Below are 19,137 nucleotides of genomic sequence, written 5' to 3'. Positions count from 1 at the left end.
CACAGAGCTCAAAATGCTGGTGCGGGGGATGGATCCTACCTGTAGCATAAGGGCTCATTCAGGCCCCTTCCGCACACGCAAAATAATGCATTTTCAAACCACTTTCACAACTGTTTGCAAGTGGATTTTGCTATTCCGCACAGCTTTAAAGAGCACTGAAAGCAGTTTGAAAGTGCATTATTCTGCATGTGCGGAATGAGCCTCACTCAGAGGTTTGCGATCTTTACTTCGGAACGTATGCAGTCCCAACGTAGAATTAAAAGGTTGTTAATCTGTAAAATGGTTTTTCACTAAAGTTCTCTTGGGTCTTGTCCTATGTTCCTGTAGGTGATGGTGGAAATGATGTCAGCATGATTCAGGAAGCTGATTGTGGTGTTGGAGTGGAAGGAAAGGTGAGTCTGAGACTTTTAGTTTTAACCCAATTAATAATTTGCTATGTCAGACATTGCTGTATGTTATGGATTGTTTGCTGAGTATACAGCAACCCAATAAAACAAATAAACAAAAGCTGTGACAACAATAAAGAAAAGATTTCTTATAACGTAATTATACTGTTATTGTTGCTGCATGCCAAGTACAAGAAACAACTATAAACCTAAGTTAATAACACTCCTAAAAAATTAACTGCTTCAATGTAGAGCTTCGAGAGTCCTTATTAAGGTAAATCACAAGTGAAAGTCCACAATAAATTCCAACAGCCAACATGTTTAAAGCTTCTCAGTATTGAAATCAAAATCTTTTTAAGCTCCTTAAACTCTATGGAGCTTGCAGATGTGGTACATTGTGTAATCAGGGAAAGAGCCTCCAAATCAACTCAGTGGCTGGTGTAAATACAAGCAGAATGCCAAAGCAAAACACTTTTTTTTTTAGCTCCACAGTGTTGAGTTTACAATTGGTGTAGGCTGTGTTTTCAGGGCATAAGCCTCCAATCAGCACTGCGGCTGCTATAAATTCAAGCAAAACGCCTGTTGGGTTCCAGATAATACCCACTTTGGAAAATCCCTCCAGAGGGCTAAAATTATTTATCTTCAGACTGGCAATGTTTACACGCAGTCTCAAAATCACGTGCCTCCATCTTGGATTGCTGGGCTGAATATTGTAGTTACTGCGGGCGGGGAATAGTCCAGCCCTGCTTTTGTGGAACTGGGAGACTTCCTATGAGGGCCTTGAAATTTTGGCTCTTCCCCCTGCAGTGCCAGAAAAGAGAAAGACCCAGCTCTTTCCTTCCCTCTTAAGCTCTGACTCAGCTCATCTTCCCCAGCTTTTGAGAGTGGGAGAATTAGGGAAGCTGAGATTCTACCAGTTGCTTCAAGCCATTCTCACTTTCTGTATAGACAGGGAGGGAACCTTCAAATTCATAAACAGACAGAACCAGGCTACACGTCAAACGTGTATCCTGACTCTCAGACATGCAGAACATTCATTTTAGATGAGCAGCTGTATTACCACAGTTGCTGCAAAAGTAGACAGGAATCTTGCAGTGCCTGGCAAATTTTATAAGCAAGATGTGAGTCTAGTCAAACCTTAAAAACAAACCAGATTTCCAGAATATAAGCTTTCAAGAGTCAAATCTCCTTAGTCTTGAGTCTGGAAATCTGGAAATCTAGGTGCTACTGGGCTCGAATCTTGCCGTTCTACTTTAGAGCCAGATGGCCACCCATCCAAAACTAAAGTTTTCATAAGCTTTCCACGAGATAATATGTATAACTGAGGCACTCTTCTAGCAGGAGCCTTTGTTTATTTATTTTTTCTTTTAGTGACTTGTATTTGAACACGCCATTTGACTTTGGTGTAACGGTGTAACTTCCTGTAGTCAAATACTTCTCTGTGAAAAATAGCTCTCCTGTAATGCTCATCCATAGAGTAAGGAAAATTTTGCTGTCTTCCACGTGCAGCAGAACACATTGCCAGAGTTCTTAAAGGATAGAATGAGTTGTTTGTTTCTCCTCCACCTGAGTGGCAGAGGCTTATCTGGTGAACCAGATGTGTTTCCGCACTCCTACATTCCTACTGGGTGACCTCAAGCTAGTCACAGTTCTTTGGAACTCTCTCAGCCCCACCTACCTCACAAGGTGTCCATTGTGGGGAGAGGAAGGGAAAGGAGCTTGTAAGCCACCTTGAGTCCTTTCAGGAGAGAAAGGAGGTGTATAAATCCAAAACTCTTCTTTTCTCTTCTTTGACACAAGAGACTTTCCTGCTACCTTTTGGCCTGATGAGCTTTTCTTTATCCTGGTGTCCCTAGGAAGGTAAGCAAGCTTCTCTTGCTGCAGACTTCTCCGTCACTCAGTTTAAACATCTGGGCCGGTTACTGATGGTGCACGGACGGAACAGCTACAAAAGATCGGCAGCTCTCAGCCAGTTCGTGATCCACAGGAGCCTGTGCATCAGTACCATGCAGGTATACAATCTCGCTCTGTATCTTCTCTCAGGGTTTTGGCCTTACTGACTTAGAGAGACAGGAGGATCAACACAGAGAAGTGAAAAATCTGCATTTTTACACTGCATCTGTTACACCGTAAACCTAGCATCAACCATACATGTTTCTCCCACCCACCCACTTGCTTGCTTGTAAGCCTTCCTACCACCTGTGTTTCTGGCCACACATTTTGCCCAGTCCTGCTGGGTAAAAGGCATGTGCACAGCTGGGAGCACAGTTGGTGAGAAGGTACGCAAATAAGCCTGCAGAGAAGGGGGCAGTGGGAGGAAACAATAGTCCTCTGTGCAAGCACCAAGTCATTACTTACCCATTACTGACCCACGGGGTGGCATCACATCACAACGTTTACTAGGCAGGCTTTGTCTAAGGGGTGGCTTGCCATTGCCTTCCCTGTCATCTACCCTTTACCCTCAGCAAGCTGGGTACTCATTTTACCAGCCTTGGAAGGATGGAAGGCTGAGTCAACCTTGAGTTGGCTATCTGAAACCAACTTCTGTCAGGATCGAACTCTGGTTGTGAGCAGAGCTTTGACTGCAGCACTGCAGCTTACCACTCTGGGCCAGTGGGAGAGGGACTTAAAACATTAGATCAAGAAATGTGGAGTATGCGGGCAGGAGTGGTGGCAGGTAGGTTGAAAGGAGGCCTTCGGTGGCAGGTAGGTAGAAGGAGGCCTTAGGTACTCTTTGCCCAGATGCTTGGACGCTGTCTTCCCAGAGCCTCCCAAGATCTGGAACCAGCCCTGCTCCTGGAATATCTTCCCCTCAGGAGAAAAAGCATGGGAGAGGGCAATTTCAATAAGGAAAAATAGCACATAGAAAGGACTAAACATGGTTTCATCAACAGTGTTTCGCTTCCTCGTTGTGCAAGGATTCGAAGCATAAGAATAATTTGCTTTCTGGAAGACAGAGAATTGTTAGACTGGATAGAAAGGGTCCCTCCTCCCTTCATCTCTCCCCATCTCCAGTTCAAACTCACATTATTTTCAGTGGGTACTTGTGTGAGTCTGCAGTAGAACAGCTAGATTTGCTGTCCAGTTGTCAGTCAGAGGCTAAAGTTTGATGTGAGGATATCCCATGAGCAGCCATCTTGCTTTCAAAACTGTCTTCTACTCTCTGAGAGTTGGAAGTGAAGAATAAACATGGTACCAGCCCATTCTGATTTTACCTCTTGAGATGCCTGAGCATTTGAACGGTGGGCTACCACACCTGCTACCATTAAGAGCCATGAGCACGGGTCACTATCCTTGAACCAGTGGTTAATAAAGCCATTTCATTTTCTCCCACAGGCTGTTTTCTCTTCGGTGTTCTACTTTGCCTCTGTTTCCCTCTACCAGGGCTTCCTCATTATTGGGTAAGAGCCAAACGGTTTCCCAAAATACAAGTGCAAGGAGCTCAAAATGTAAAGAAGCCCGTTTGATACTTTTCAGATGCTTGGAAGTGTTTACAGCAACACGTGGTGTTGATTAAGCCCCAGTTGTCCTATCTACTGTTGCTGTGGTTATCAAAAGGAATGATGAGATGTTGAAGACCCACACTTTTTTTCAACGCTGCTTTTATGCTGCAACAGCGATAAGCATGCGGATCCCCTTTAGCCGAATTTCTGCTGCGTTGTTCGGACCTGTTGTAACTCCTTTTATTTGTCGGGTGTCGGGGACCAGAAGTTCAGTTTTGCTTGAAGTCTGTCTTTTGGAAGAAACACAGGATACATTTTAAAAAAATTTAAAATCATTAAAATGGACAGTCTTTCTAAGAGGTCCCCTTTGTGGAAGAAAATGCAATGATTGCATCTCCTTTTGCAAGGTTGGGGTGGGTGCAGTGGTGGGATTCAAATAATTTAACAACCGGTTCCAGTGGTCGGATTCAAATAATTTAACAACTGGTTGTTTACAAGCACCATTTTAACAACCGGTTCTGCCAAAGTGGTGCGAACCGGCTGAATCCCACCACTGGGTGGGTGCATCTGGCATAGTAAACAGGGTTTGAGATTGAACTGTTAATAGTGAGAGCCGGTTTTCACACGTGATTGATTTCGCAGTGAGATGCTGTACTTCAGAAGAGCTTAAAAAAACCCTGCAAAAGCCAGTGTGAGGTAGTGGTTGATGTTGGGCAAAGACTGGGAAGACCCAGGTTTGAATCCCCACTCTGCCATGGAAGTTTGATGCGTGCCTTTGGGCTAGCTGCGTTCTCAGCCTAACCCATGGTTGTTGGGTGGATAAAATAGAATAATATAAACAGCTGTGAGAGCCTCACTGGGGAGAAACAGAGGGTAGCAATAAAACGGAATCAGCACAGCAAGAAAAAAAAGCAAGGGTATAATTTTTCTTCTGCTGTGCTAGGTTATTGCTTTTTTAGAGGCATTTTCAGAGCAGAGGGCTGCAACTAACCACCTTTTCTCTGAAGAGGTATCATCCATTCCAGACCTGTATCTTAATCTATGGCAAAGCTCAGAGAGGCGTAGCCAGCTCTAGATCCTTAAAATATGTCTGTGTTGGATGCACATTGATCTATGTCACACTTATAAATTGCACAGAAAAAATATAAGGTGCATAACGATATAACTTTTTTATGTGTATAACACCTAGCTTTTAAAAAAAATTACTTTGGTTCTATCAACTGAATAAATACAGAAAAAATTAGTTAAAGGGTAAAAAAAAAGCTAATATAATAGTATTTCCATTAAAAAATATAATAAATACACAAAAGCTTATTTATTCAAAATCAGATATAGGCAACAGCAAATAATACATATGTACAAATAAACATTTAAATCAAAAGGCACAGTTTAACTATTTAAATATGTATGCCTGTACTGTCAAGTTGGCAACCAATTTATGGAGATCCCAGCAAGGGGGTTTCAAGGCAAGTAAAAGGCAAAGGTGGTTTGCCTTTCTTTCTAGGGCCCCTTCCACACATGCAGAATAATGCACATTCAATCCACTTTCACAATTGTTTGAAAGTGGATTTTGCTATTCTGCACAGTAAAAGCTAGCTTCAAAGTGCATTGAAAGTGGATTGAAAGTGCATTATTCTGCATGTGTGGAAGGGGCCTAAGAGCAGATAAGATTGGGCTATATACCATGCTTCCTTCTACCCCTTCAGGAAATACAGGAAGCAGCAAAATAATTCATCTGTTCCACTTAAGTTTGCCGTCCTTCATGCCATAAATCTCTTTAACCAATGTGCAAAAGGAAGTCTCTCAAAGTAATGAAGAAATCAGCAGGTATTTCTCCCATTGCTGCTTTCAGGTATTCTACAATCTACACGATGTTTCCGGTGTTCTCTCTGGTCCTGGACAAAGATGTCAAATCGGAAGTTGCCATGCTGTATCCAGAGCTCTACAAAGATCTTCTGAAGGTTTTACAGATCTTCTGTTTTTTTTTCTTCAGGTTTCTGCATATGTTCTTTTAGCATTACAGACACTTGACTTATGTAATAATTTTTCTCTGTTTTATTTTTAGGGAAGGCCGTTATCCTACAAAACGTTTTTGATATGGGTTTTGATAAGTATTTATCAAGGTACGGAGCTTTTCAAATTGCTTCTAAAACACTTCTGCATAATCAAGTGTGGTGTTATTCTGGGCAGTGAGCTGTCTGAGCTTCATGCTTCCCAGGTCCGATATCTGGGTTTTTTGCACTTGAAAAACAAAACAGCTGTACACCAGTGGTGGAGAGGATGCTCAGCTCAGCCAAGCTGGAGGCTTCAATAGCACATAGCAGCCATCTGTGATGCTGCTGCTGCAGAGCAACAGAGAAGCATAGCTTAGATCCAGCCAAGTTTTCCCTTGGGTGGAAAAGTCTATGCAGGAGATCATGGGGCTTGTATGGAGAAAAGCTGGGGGGGGGGGGCTGCAGCAAGGTTGCTGTTGGTGATTCTGGGCCACAGCCCCCCGATTTCTGGATGGTCAGAGTGATACACAGAGAAACAATCATGGGAAAGATTTTCAGGCCAAGACTGTTACATTCTGTGGGTCGGATGACTTCACCTCTCAATGGATCGCACCATGCAATTTGGCCAGAAATTATCACCCAGGATGGGGTGGGAGAGAGTCGACTGAAAACTGAGCAGGTCCCAGATGGTAGAAAGGGTTTGTGTTTTATGGTTGGATCTTGAGTCACTGGTGGAATTGTTCTTCAGACAAGCAGAATGCAAAGGCTGCGGATTACTCATCCATGCTGATTACTCATGCCGCTGATATGAGTTATGTCTACAGCTGAGTATCTGGGAAGCTGTGTAGCTGTTTTCAGGTCAGCCAGAAGCAGGATGCGAAGAGATCTTCCCTCCCACCCTCTCCAGCTCTCCAACATTGAGTCTTGATTCCAGTGGGATTCGTTTCCTAGCAAGCACAGTAAATTGCACAGGGGTGCGTGCTCATTTGCAGGACTCTCACCTTTCCAACACAAAAGGCCCATCTTGTAGGAAATTCCACCATTTATGGAAGGGTTCTTAGCTACTTGCAACAGATCTAAAGGACTTATTTAGACTGCAAATTGAATCAAACTCATTTTTCTTTGTGACCTTGAGTGAGTCAGTATTTCAAAACTTAATAAGTTAGAGGCCCATGAGGAATTGTGGAGAGGGGAAGATGAACAATTTAGAAATTCCCCTCCTCTTCCCCCTCCACCCCTCCCCTTCTTCCCCTGAAGAATTCTGTATACCCTTATGCCAATTTCTACTTTTCCCTCTTCCTTCCCCACTCATTTGACTGTTTCAACTGCCCACAACATGCTGTGATGCCTGAAATGTGCTGATCCTGATGGGAGAGGGGCCCAATATTTTTGGCTGATGTACAAAGCCAAATTTTTAAAGTATACTGGGGAGAACCCTCATCTTACCTGCTTGAGGATTGGTTTGGGGATCAGCCACATCACTATTAGAGGGTCATTTATGGCTTTGACACTAGGGCTATTCCTGCACAGCCATGGAAACGAAGCTCCACTGGCATAAATTATGCCAGTGGAGGCTCAGGGACTGTTCGCACCGTAGCATGCGAGCAGCCCCAACTTTCTCCCCAGCACGGAGCCGCCTCTCCTTCAGTCCCCTCCACTCACCTCTTCTGCCAGCGTCGCTCTGGAGGGTTGGAGGGACACGCCCACACTACCCTCCAACCTCCAGTGTCGGAGGGCAGTGTGGGCACATCCCTCCAGCCCTCCAGAGCAACATCGGCAGAAGAGGGGAGGAGAGGGGAGGGGAGGGGAGGGGAAAAGCAGTGTCTTCCCGCCATTGCGGTTCGCACCGTGCCGGCTTGAAGACATCACTTTAAAAAACCTTTCTCGTTGAGCTAGGTTTAAAAGCTGCGCCTTTGCGCCACTTGGGGGAGCCAAGACGGTGCTGCTGCAATGCTTTTTCCCGTCCCTGGGGTGCTGCTTTGTGGCTGTGTGGAAACGGCCTAGGACACCACTCAGGCAGCTATGATAACCAGGTTTCCGTATGGCTTCTCCATATATATTTGTAGATACTGTTTTGATTTTTTTGGTAAGGTCGGTTGCCCTGACTTGGCTGGCCCAAGCTAGCCCAATCCCATCAGTCTTGGAAGCTAAGCGGGGTTGGCCACAGTCGTACTTGAATGGGACACCACAAAAGAAGTCCAGCATTGCTATGTTGAGCCAGGCAATGGCAAACCACCCCTGTTTATCTCTTGCCTTGAAAATCCTACTGGGCTCTCCATAAGTTGACTGTGACTTGGTGGCACTTTGTACCAAGGTCTGTAACTTCCCCTCTCTTCCTCTGTCCCCTTACAGGTAGCATCATAATGTACGGAGCACTGCTGCTATTTGAATCGGAGTTTGTCCACATTGTGGCCATTTCCTTCACATCCTTGATCCTCACGGAGTTGTTGATGGTGGCACTGACAATTCAGACATGGCATTGGTTCATGATAGTGGCAGAATTACTCAGTCTTTCCTGCTACATTGCTTCGCTGGTCTTCTTACATGAATTTATTGGTAACAGTCATTGTTTTGTGTTTCCCAGAACTTTTCCCATGAGAAAGTTTACCAAGTCCGGGCCAGTTCTGTTAGGCAGCTAGCAAAGCAGTGGTCTCAGACAGCACATTTTGACCAGATTTTAAAAGGTCGGCAAATAACTGTTACTCATTTCTTCTAGTGTGTTTTCAGTCAAGTGTGTGGGGGGGTCACCATTTGGACTTTCCATTTCAGGAACCAAAATATCCGTAGCTTGGATCTAGCAGTTTTCCATGCATGGAAATGGGGTGGATTCTCCCTGATTTCCCCCCTCCCACTGAAGACCTCCAACTCTCCCTTTATGCTTTTTCTGGAGGGAGGGTCTGTCCCCCAGGAGCAGCAGTTTAAGGATCTTTTTTAGCTGCAGTGCGAGGAGGGGAAGTCCCATTCCACTGACAGAATCCTTTTTCTCATTGGAAATTACTGCAGTTTCCAAGGACATGTGCAAAACCATGAGTGTATGGGGAAGAAGAAGATAATTTTATTGGAGCTAATATATGTTATAGACAAATTCAAATATAGAAAAGGTAATCAGGAGCCACAAAGAGGTCTAACTGCTTTTAAAAAATATATATTCCACCCTCCTTCCAAGGAGGCCATGATTTTCTTCACAAATAGACCTGTGAGGTAGCTTAAGACTGAGTCTGACTGACCGTCCCATGGCTCCCCAGTGGGCTGCCTGATTAAGTGGGGATCATCCTGGACCTGTCCAGGGGGGCATCCACAAGGGTTGTTAGCATGTTCTCAGACTGATCTGTAAAAACACAATTTAACTTTAGGGTATTCTTTTTTATATAACTTGTAAAAAACAGGGGAATAGAGCTTTTTGAAGGACTGTCTTGTGGAGAATGTAACTTCCTGTTCTCCCTATTGAGAGCCTGTGTGGTGTAGTGATTAAGAATAGGTGGGCTCTAATCTAGAGTACCAGGTTAGATTCCCCACTCCTTCATCTGAGTGATGGACTCTTATCTGGTGAACTGGATTTGCTTCCCCACTTCTTCTGCTGGGTGATCCAGGGCTAGTCACAGTTCATCCAGAACTCTCTCAGCACCACCTACCTCACAAGGTGTCTGTTGTGGGGAGCAGAAGGGAAAGGAGTTTGTAAGCCCCTTTGAGTCTTCTTACAGGACAGAAAGGGGATATAAATCCAACTTCTTCTGTGTGGATCCCCAAGTATCAAGTTCTGCAATGCCTTCAGTGAAGTAGAAAATGCCACTCCTAAGCTTTGTTAACCTATAAGGAGATCCTGCTAGTTTCTCCATCACAAAACCTCACTTATATGAAGGCTGTCTTTCCACATGGGTGTTCCTGCTTTGGTTTGAGCTCTAGCACAAATATGTCTTACATGGAACTTGGTGATTCATAGAGCAAATGTTGAGCCCCTCCAAGTATCCAAGTGGGTGAAGACTATTTATATTGTTTACCAAATAAAAGGGGAAACAACATTCATTCTTCTAAGGCTACTTCAATTATGGGTAGCTCTACTTGGGACACACATGAAGCTGCCTTATGCTGAACCAGATCATCGGTCCATGAAGGTCGGTGTGATCTCCAGTGGCTCTCCAGGGCCCCAAGCTGAAGTTTTTCATGTCATCTACTACGTGGTCCTTTTGACTGGAGATGCCAGGGATTGAACCTGGAACTTTCTGCATTCAAAGCAGAATCTCTTCCACGGAGCAACATTCCCTGCTCTGGGAGTGATTTGTTGCATCCATTGTCACTCTTAAGAGTGATAAGATGCTGGAAGATCAGCAATGAGATTTCCCCGTGATTTTTTCAAAGCTAAGTTGCAGGTGCCCATGGATCGGAGGCATGTGGGGAGCAGATGTGGAGGTTAATCCTACCACACTGTCCCACCTATTGAAGCCAGTCCCCCTGGGCTGTGTTTCCCAGAAGGGAGATAAAAGATTGTCATTCAACTTTTACCGAACAGGGTTCTTTCAAAGGATAATAGTCTGTTTCCCAACCTGTCGTGGGTCCTGTAAAACCAAGCAAGCCTAGGAAGTTATGTGTTGAAATTTAATTCTGAGGTTTGGAGCGGCCCATTGATGTAGCCCTTGTGGAGAGGGTGGTCAAAGCCTTTAGTACCATATTCCAGACATGAAAATGGCTCTGGGGACACCACTGTTGCCCCCCTTTTTATGTAGCTCGTCGGTATAGATGAATTTCCCCAATGGAATGAATAACAGCTTTGGGGGGCCATTTCAGATTGGAAAAATTGAGGGGCTTTGAATCCCATTTCCCTGTGTGGATCTATCACATGCCTAAGAATTGTTTCAACATGGAAGTCTCAGTGTATATCTGATTTGGGAGGGATGCAGGACAGTCTTGTGTAGTTAGGTCCTGAGGGCCAATTTTGTCACCTTTCTGCAATTGCCATGTTCACTGTGGTACATGGACACCCCTTGGTTCTGTCGTACACATATTTTGCACTACTTGATTTCCCCTCCAACTGTTTGGACCATTTTCTTTGTTCTTCCCTTCCAGATGTTTATTTCATCACAACCTTATCATTCTTGTGGAAGGTGACAGTCATCACGCTGGTCAGCTGTCTCCCTCTCTACGTCCTGAAGTACCTGAGGCGAAGGTTCTCTCCTCCAAGCTATTCGAAGCTGACGTCATAGGTGCTTCTACCAATGAGGCAAAGACTCATTTTTATTGCACAGTGCTCACAGACGAAATCAATGTGTGTTCATCATAGTAACAGCTGCATCTGACAGTTGTGTAAGGATTGTGCTTTGACTGGTGACCTTTGTGGGGAAGACTGGATAATTGGCAGTCAAGCCGGTTGGCTAGGAGTCAGCCAAGCAAGCAGGAAGAACTGCCTGGTTGGTCAAGTTCTGTCCATTTCTATTTATTTTAAATGAAGTCAGAGGCAGATAACTGCAACGCGTGTTGCTTCCATTGTGCAGTCAGCTTACTTGGAAACTGTGAAGTAGGCTGTTTGTTTGAAAACAATGTCATTTTTTGTTTTCCTTTTTTGTTTCCTCGTGATGTTTTATATTACTACTTTTTTGGGCAGGTAGATATAAGTGTTCGAGCATCTTGGACAATTCTTTCAAATGGGTGACTTATTTTACCATTGAGTAGGCAACACTTACAGTGCCATACTGTGAACATCTCACTATAACATGGTTTCTTTAATCCACTTGAAGAAAGAAGGCCCATCTGGATTCTTTCTAGCTAAGCTATTGCTGCTTTATTTTTAAAGGGACACCATGACTTGGGTAAAGGGAAATCTCTGCTTTATTCAATGGCAGTGTTTGGGAGAAGATAAGTTTCCTGACATCCTAAGTATCCGTGCAGTAAGGTACAGAGCAAGCATAGTATGCCACATAGGACTAAACCACACATCTGCAAGGAGAATGGATGAGCAGCCTTTATCATTTCCATATAATCCCCCTGCTACTTTTCTTCTAGTTTTCCTCTTGCCAACTCTGAGTCTTGGGTGGGGGTGGGATGTGATATTTGACAAGGTAATGCATGCTTCTGCTCATACAGTCAAATTGCATCAGTGTCAGCCAGGACGTCTCTCTCCTTCAATCTTACTGCCTCTATAGACAGTTGGCCAACAGCCATGCATATGCACTATCATAAAGAAACCTGAGAGCTAAGCCCAGGGAGACACCAGATGTCGGGGAGTACTTGGGCTGGTGTCATCCCTGAATGGTAGGTTAGAGGAATGGCTCCGGGCTAGCTGGTAGTATCAAGAGCACTGCTGTCTAATGGAACCAAACTTCTTCCTAGACCTTTTGGAAGGAAACCGGCTGCTAACTGTCCTTTTGTAAAAAGTATCAGAAATGTTGTTCTGCAGAAAAGTAAACGGATGCATTGTGAATCATTAAAGACTTGAAAGGGAAAGGTCATGGGATTCTTGCTATTTACTATTGGGTTGGATTTTTTTTTTGGAAAATCTGTTTCCTGTTAGAGCTGAACTGCATGTTCATAAATATCACTGGGCTGTACTATTTCAGAGGGCAGGTGGGGAATTGGATTTTTTTCCCCATGTTTCCCCATTCAAAGCATGTTTCTGCACATAAACAGCACCATGTTCGGAATGTGCTAAGTTGACAATCTGTTTCTGCAATAATTTGGCCTTCCAGGAGCAAAGTTAAGGCGGATCCGCTTTCCAGGGTAGAACTTTGTGCCTGCAGATATCCCATTTGTCATGGCCTGGACCATGCAGTAATTCCAACTGTGCAATCCAGCAGTTGGTCTGAATGTATGGAGTGGAGTTGAAAATTAATTCAAACACTTGAATTTCTCTATCAAACCAAGATCTGTAAAACTGGACTATTTTTGGTTTAATGCTGGATTTGTGTTGCTTCAAGTCAAAATCATAGGAGACTGGAATGCAAAAGTAGGAAACAAGGCAGAATCAAATACTGTTGGAAGGTTTGGACTAGGAAGCACAAAATGAAGCAGGACAGGAGCTCATAGAATTCTGTGAAGGCCACGATTTGTTCATCGTGAACACTGGTTTCAGGCAACCAGACAGACAACTGTATACATGACCATTACCCGATGACCAGTATAGAAATGAAATAGATTACATAATTGGAAACAGAAGTTGGAGAAGCTCTCTGCTAAAACAAGACCAGGAACTGATTGTTGTACAGACTATGAATTGTTAATATTGAAAATTAGAATGAAGCTGAAGAACACCAAACATTCATTCTGCCGAAATACAATTACAGTTATCCCTTCCACATCACAACTTTCCCCATAGAGGTTTTGCTGCATTGTGGGTCAGCATAAGAAAATAAATGGGAATGTGTTGAGAGTTTTGCGGAAGCCCCAGATGAAGGCCAGCAGGCAACGCAGAAAAAGTTTAGAAACTCAGAAATGCTTAAAATATATGTATACTGTTGTATAATATCAACATGTTTTATCTTTTAATAACATAAATATACGCAATTTCTTTTTTTAAGTTAAAATAAAAAGAAAAAACTCAGACTTATTCTCTGGTATGAAGGGAGGACCAAAAAATTTCATGTGGATTTCCAGATTGCAGGGAGTGCCACACACCTATTTTCAGCTATGTGAAAAGGATAACTGTAAACAACATTCCCGAAGAGTTTAAGGACCATGAAAAGAAATTATAAGTTCAAGTAAACTAGAATCAGAAGAACTATGGGTTGAAATCAGAGATATTATCAAGGAAGAATAAAGAGAGACTATTCCGGTATCCAAAAATATGAAAAGCCTTGATAAATGGCTGATAAAACTCTTAAAATTGCTAAATAAGAAATAAGAAGCACAGGTAGAAGGTGACAGAGATAGAATTAGAAGTCTAAATGCAGTGTTCCATTAACTCACACAAAGAGAACTATTATAATGACCAGTGTAAAGAAATAGCGAACAACAAAAAAAGAAAAAACGGAAGCTATACCACAAGATCCAAGAATTCAAAAGGAAATTTAAACCACAGTTAGGAATGCTGTAAGATTGACACAAAAATGTTAACAGCACAACATAAAGAAAAGAAGGTAACAATGCACTAAAGAACTGTACAGAAGTGATTAAAGGATGACAGATTTCTTTGAAAAACCTTCAGTTTCAGAAAGTGAAAGCTGTACTGAGAGCAACTGGGGAAACAAATCACAAGTAGTAGACGGGATATCCATGGAACTATTCCAAGCCACAGAAATGGTGTCCATCAAAATCTTAACAAGAATATGGCAACAAATATGGGAAACAAAACAATGGCCTACAGACTGGAAACCTTCCATTTACATTCCAATTCCAAAAAAGGAGATGTCAAAGATTACAGTAACTACTGGACAATTGCACTAATTTCTAACACAAGCAAACTGATGTTCAAAATCTTACAACAAAGACTGTTACCATATCTGGAAGGAGAAATATCAGTTGCTCTAGCTGGATTCAGCAAAGGAAGAGGCACTAGAGATCATGTTGCAAATTTATAATAGTTATAGGAGCACACAAGATAATTTCAGAAGAAAATCAGTGTGTTTCATGTTACAGCAAAGCTTTTGACTGTTGATCATGATGAGCTATGATTGGTTTTACAAGAAATATTGCAACATCAGATTGTTTAGATGCACAACTTGTGCTCTGGACAAGAGACTACTGTTAGGACAGAATGTGGAAAACAAAATGGTTTCCATTTGGCAAAGGTGTCAGACAAGGATGTATTTTATCTCCCTATCTCTTCAATCTGTATAAAACATGCTATAAGGAAAGCTGAATAAGGTTTTGATGAAGGTGGAGTGAAAACTGGTAGAAGGAGCACTAACAATTTCAGATATGCAGATGACACTACATTACTGGCAGTAAATAGTGAAGACTTGAAATGACTACTAATAAAGGTAAGAAGACAAGAAAATGGGTTTGTGGATGGGTGCTGTCTATTGGGAAGGAATTTTTTTGCCCAACTGAAAGAAGTGGAAGCAGGGCAGGAACATGGTAGAGTCAGTAATATAGACAGCACTGTTTACTTGCAGAGTTAATAAAGTGTATAATAAATAATATTCACCAGGCCAGCTGTGGCCAAATTAACAAAGCCCATGAAAATGAGAATTGGGTTCAACAATATTTTTGAAATGCTGACTTTGCACTCTGATTTAATTGCCACAACAATGCCCATTAACAACTATTGTCTAAAGCATGCATTGCTTGGACCTGTGTTCTGTTGCAGCTAATGTATGGGTACGAGGTTATGATTTTGCAAAGTGATCCTTGCTGAGAGTAATTTTATGGCAGTGTATTGTCTTTTTTTAATCATCCCAAATAGCCCCATTGTACAGCAGGCTGCTAACACTTACTGATCCGCTTCATTTGAGCATGCTGAAGTGTCTGTAGAATTATTTTCCGGGGAGGAAAAAGTCACAGGCAAAAAGGGTCCTACTCAAAACAAGACAAATAAAAACATTTTCTGCAGGCACAAATGTTCTGGCTTCTTTTTTTCCACATTATGAGTCATGGTGGGGAAGATGAAATACCCTTTTAAAATTATTTTCATTTTGCATAGCTTGGCAATCTACTGTGGATGCCTGGGTAGTCCCACTGAGCCGAATGGAAATTGCACAAGAGCTCAGTTTGAAATTAGGTCCCACATTTCAGTTTGACCAGCAAACATCTCTGAGAATTATGCCTTTAAACCTTGTGGGACAGAAGGCAATTGGGAAGCATTGCTTTAAATGGAAAAAGTCGCGGAGTCACCAGTGGTTCACCTGTTGTTTTACCGAGACTTTGGGGTGGGGGGGGTGGGATTCTATTTACCTTTACAGTGAGTTACTTTTTAAAAGTGCTATTCTAATTAGAGTTACATCCTTTCCAGACTGTTGAAATTAATGAACTTAGAGGGGTGTAACTTAGCTTAAGACAGCATCAGCAATGTTTAAACAATATTATTTTTCCTCAATGCTCTCTATTAAATAGAAGCATTGTCTTCGAATCAAAAACCTTTATTGGGCATTTGTTACAGATTGCATAAGCACATAACACAACATCAACAGAAATGAACAAAGTTGTCTTAAAGTTCTGGTACTTTTGATACTTTTTACAATGTAAAAAAGTAAGGGTGATACCATCAGCCAATATGGGCAGAAGTAGCCACTGTTACTAAATATGATGCTGCAGCCTGTGGCCATTGTTGTACAGATGGTATTTTATACCATCATGAACACATCCAGTCTCAGCTGATCTCATAGCTAAGCAGGGTCTGGTCTGGTTAGTACTTGGATGGGAGAACATGATGCTGATGAAGATGTAGAATTGTCCTGCCCAGCAGTTTAACTATCAGAATAGCAACATGTAGTCCTTAACAACCCTGCTGGATCAGTCCAGCCATCCACGTACTCCAGCACTGTACCATACAGTGGCTGTCTCATTGCTCAGAAGCACCAATAATCAGGGCTTAAAGACTAACACCTTCCCCTGATGTGGCCTTCTACTTTTTATTTATTTTATACAGTTTATATTCCACCCTTCTGCCCACATAAGGGCTACTGGGGTTCAGAGATTTATGCTTCTGCATGTGGCGTCCTTTAGGCACCATCGTTTAGTAGCCAATGATGAATCTCTCTTCCATCTGTTTCACTGTGTTCTGTGAAGTCATAACCAACTAATGGTGATCCCAGGACTCTGGAATTTTCAAGGTGAAAGAGGAGCAGAGAGGTTTGCTGTTGCCACCTTCTACATTGCAGCTCCAGTTTTCCTTGATGGTCTCCTATTCAAGTACTAACCGTGGCTGACCCTACTTAGTTTCAAGGCTGTGATGTGATTAGGCTAGTCTGGTTTATCAGGCACTTGATCCCCCTTTAAAGCCATCTGTGCTTTTCGCTGTCATCTAGGCAGTGAATTTGACAATGTAATTATGCATTGAATAACTATAACATCTTTAATACAGTCCAACACCAGCACATATTGAGTAAAGAAGTACTTTTGGTTACCTTGAATCTCTTGCTCATCAACTCCATGGGATACCCCCAAGTTCTACCATGGGGTGCCCCCAAGTTCTACAAAAGTAGACAAGTTCTCACTGCCCACTTTATCCATCCGCATTCATAATTTTTCACACTCACACACTCCGGCCAATCTTTTTACTAAACTAAAAAGCTCCAGATTCTATACTCTGTCTCAGAAAAAGATATCAGCACAGTCAGTTGAGGTACACTGGTTGAGAAAATTGTATGTTTCCACACTAGAATATAGTCCCAAGCAAATATGAGAATTCACTCTTAAGTGCTGCCTTTGTCAAAACTATTATTTTGTGCATGATTAAACATAGTACTTTGATACAAGAGTATTTATACTTCATTGAATGATGATCACCACCACTTTCAAATGGATGGCAGGAGCCAGGCAAGAGAGGCACTAGGACCCAGGTAGAGCATTCTACCACAAAGAAAGTCCAGCATGTTGAATTGTGTGGCGGAGGAATATGCAACCCTACGAGCATCTTTTTCTGAGACAGCCTATAGCTTTTCCTAGGATTGTAAAATGTAGGGGTAGGAATCACATAGTGTTTCCCAGGATGAAAGATCTGTTATATGGAAAGCTAGGATGGTAGACAGAAAGATTGGAAGCTACCCTCTCCCCAAAGTTAAGTTTTCCATGTCCAGAGAGCAGTCTCTACCCCTGTTCTTAGACTTGTGAATGAAGCAGTTCTTGGATGAATGTACATGCTTTTTCTAAACATTAGAATTGGCTTTGAATGTCCATAAACTTTCACTGACTGCCACCAAATCAGTTATTGCCACATACTAAAAATCTGTATTTCTATACCTTTGGCTATGTACAAGAGAAACATGTTTACCTGTATAGGAAAAGTGGTGAAATTTATTTGTGATGTTGATGTTTTTGTACCTGTCCTCTTGTTAATTGAGATGTCCATATTCTTGATGGCGAGAGAAATATAAATGCAAATCATGAATTGTCTCGTGTAATTCTGTGATGCTAATGTGTAACCACTTTTACAAAGGGAATCATCGCAAAACAGGTTAAAATAAATTTTATGCAACTTCATATCTAATCGGTGGGCTTGATGTGTCCTTGGTCAAACTGTAGACTTGTTTTCATGAAGGTAAGATGACCACACAGTTAAAATAGCAATAGGTCAAATGAATCAATCAATTGATTAAACTGAGAACCAGTGTGACATGATGGTCCGAGCATCAGTCTAGGCAACCGCACTTGGAGTACTGTGTTCAGTTCTGGTCGCCACATCTCAAAAAGGGTATCGAAGAGATAGAAAAAGTGCAGAGAAGGGCAATGAGGATGATTGAAGGATTGGAGCACCTTCCTTATGAGGAGAGGCTGCAGCGTTTGGGACTCTTTAGTTTGGAGAGGAGACGTCTGAGGGGGGATATGATTAAAGTCTATAAAATTATGCATGGGGTAGAAAATGTTGACAGAGAGAAATTTTTCTCTCTTTCTCACAATACTAGAACCAGGGGGCATTCATTGAAAATGCTGGGGTGAAGAATTAGGACTAATAAAAGGAAACACTTCTTCACACAATGTGTGATTGGTGTTTGGAATATGCTGCCACAGGAGGTGGTGATGGCCACTAACCTGGATAGCTTTAAAAAGGGCTTGGACAAATTTATGGAGGAGAAGTCGATCTATGGCTACCAATCTTGATCCTCCTTGATCTCAGATTGCAAATGCCTTAGCAGACCAGGTGCTCAGGAGCAGCAGCAGCAGAAGGCCATTGCTTTCACATTCTGCATGTGAGCTCCCAAAGGCACCTGGTGGGCCACTGCGAGTAGCAGAATGCTGGACTAGATGGACTCTGGTCTGATCCAGCAGGCTAGTTCTTATGTTCTTATCTGGGAGACCCATGTTTGAATCCCAGCTCTGCCACAGAGTCTTGCTGGGTGACTTTGGGCCACTAATACTCTCTCAGCCTAACCTCCCTCCCTCACAGGGTTGTTGTGAGGATAAGATGGAGGAGAGGTGGAGGATGTAAGCTACTTTGGGTCTCTATCGGGAGAAAGGCAGGGTATAAATAAATTGAATAAAATTATAAATAAATAATTTGGCACTAAGAAAACATAAGATGGGCATTTGCTGCAGAGAGCACCAGAGGTTTCCTTTGCAGGAAGATTCTTAAGATGTGTGATTTTTAAATAAGCACTGGTGCTGTTAACAAGATTTAAAATAGGTTGTTAGATGGTAGATGGAAGAGATGTATCTGATTAACCAATTGTATTCAAACTGATGAATATTGCTTGCCTGGAGCAAAAACATTGCATTGCTACTATCACCATT

At 42.4% G+C, this 19,137-nt stretch overlaps 1 protein-coding gene across 1 annotated transcript in view; it reads left to right on the top strand.

Moving 5' to 3' along the window:
* ATP9A (ATPase phospholipid transporting 9A (putative)) overlaps positions 1 to 17,889 on the top strand; it is a 113,606-nt gene extending 95,717 nt beyond the window's left edge. The window contains exons 22-28 of the mRNA XM_048496126.1: positions 328 to 392; positions 2,243 to 2,398; positions 3,723 to 3,787; positions 5,682 to 5,790; positions 5,895 to 5,952; positions 8,176 to 8,379; positions 10,885 to 17,889. Coding sequence (XP_048352083.1) covers positions 328 to 392; positions 2,243 to 2,398; positions 3,723 to 3,787; positions 5,682 to 5,790; positions 5,895 to 5,952; positions 8,176 to 8,379; positions 10,885 to 11,021 — 794 coding nt within the window. The 3' untranslated portion in view covers positions 11,022 to 17,889. The remainder of the gene's footprint in view (positions 1 to 327; positions 393 to 2,242; positions 2,399 to 3,722; positions 3,788 to 5,681; positions 5,791 to 5,894; positions 5,953 to 8,175; positions 8,380 to 10,884) is intronic.
* The last annotated feature ends 1,248 nt before the right edge of the window (positions 17,890 to 19,137 follow it).

Source organism: Sphaerodactylus townsendi, linkage group LG05 (genome assembly GCF_021028975.2).
Source record: "Sphaerodactylus townsendi isolate TG3544 linkage group LG05, MPM_Stown_v2.3, whole genome shotgun sequence".
In the NCBI taxonomy this organism is placed as follows: domain Eukaryota; kingdom Metazoa; phylum Chordata; class Lepidosauria; order Squamata; family Sphaerodactylidae; genus Sphaerodactylus; species Sphaerodactylus townsendi.
Note: the sequence above shows the minus strand (reverse complement) of the source record. Positions and strands in the feature narration are given on the sequence as shown.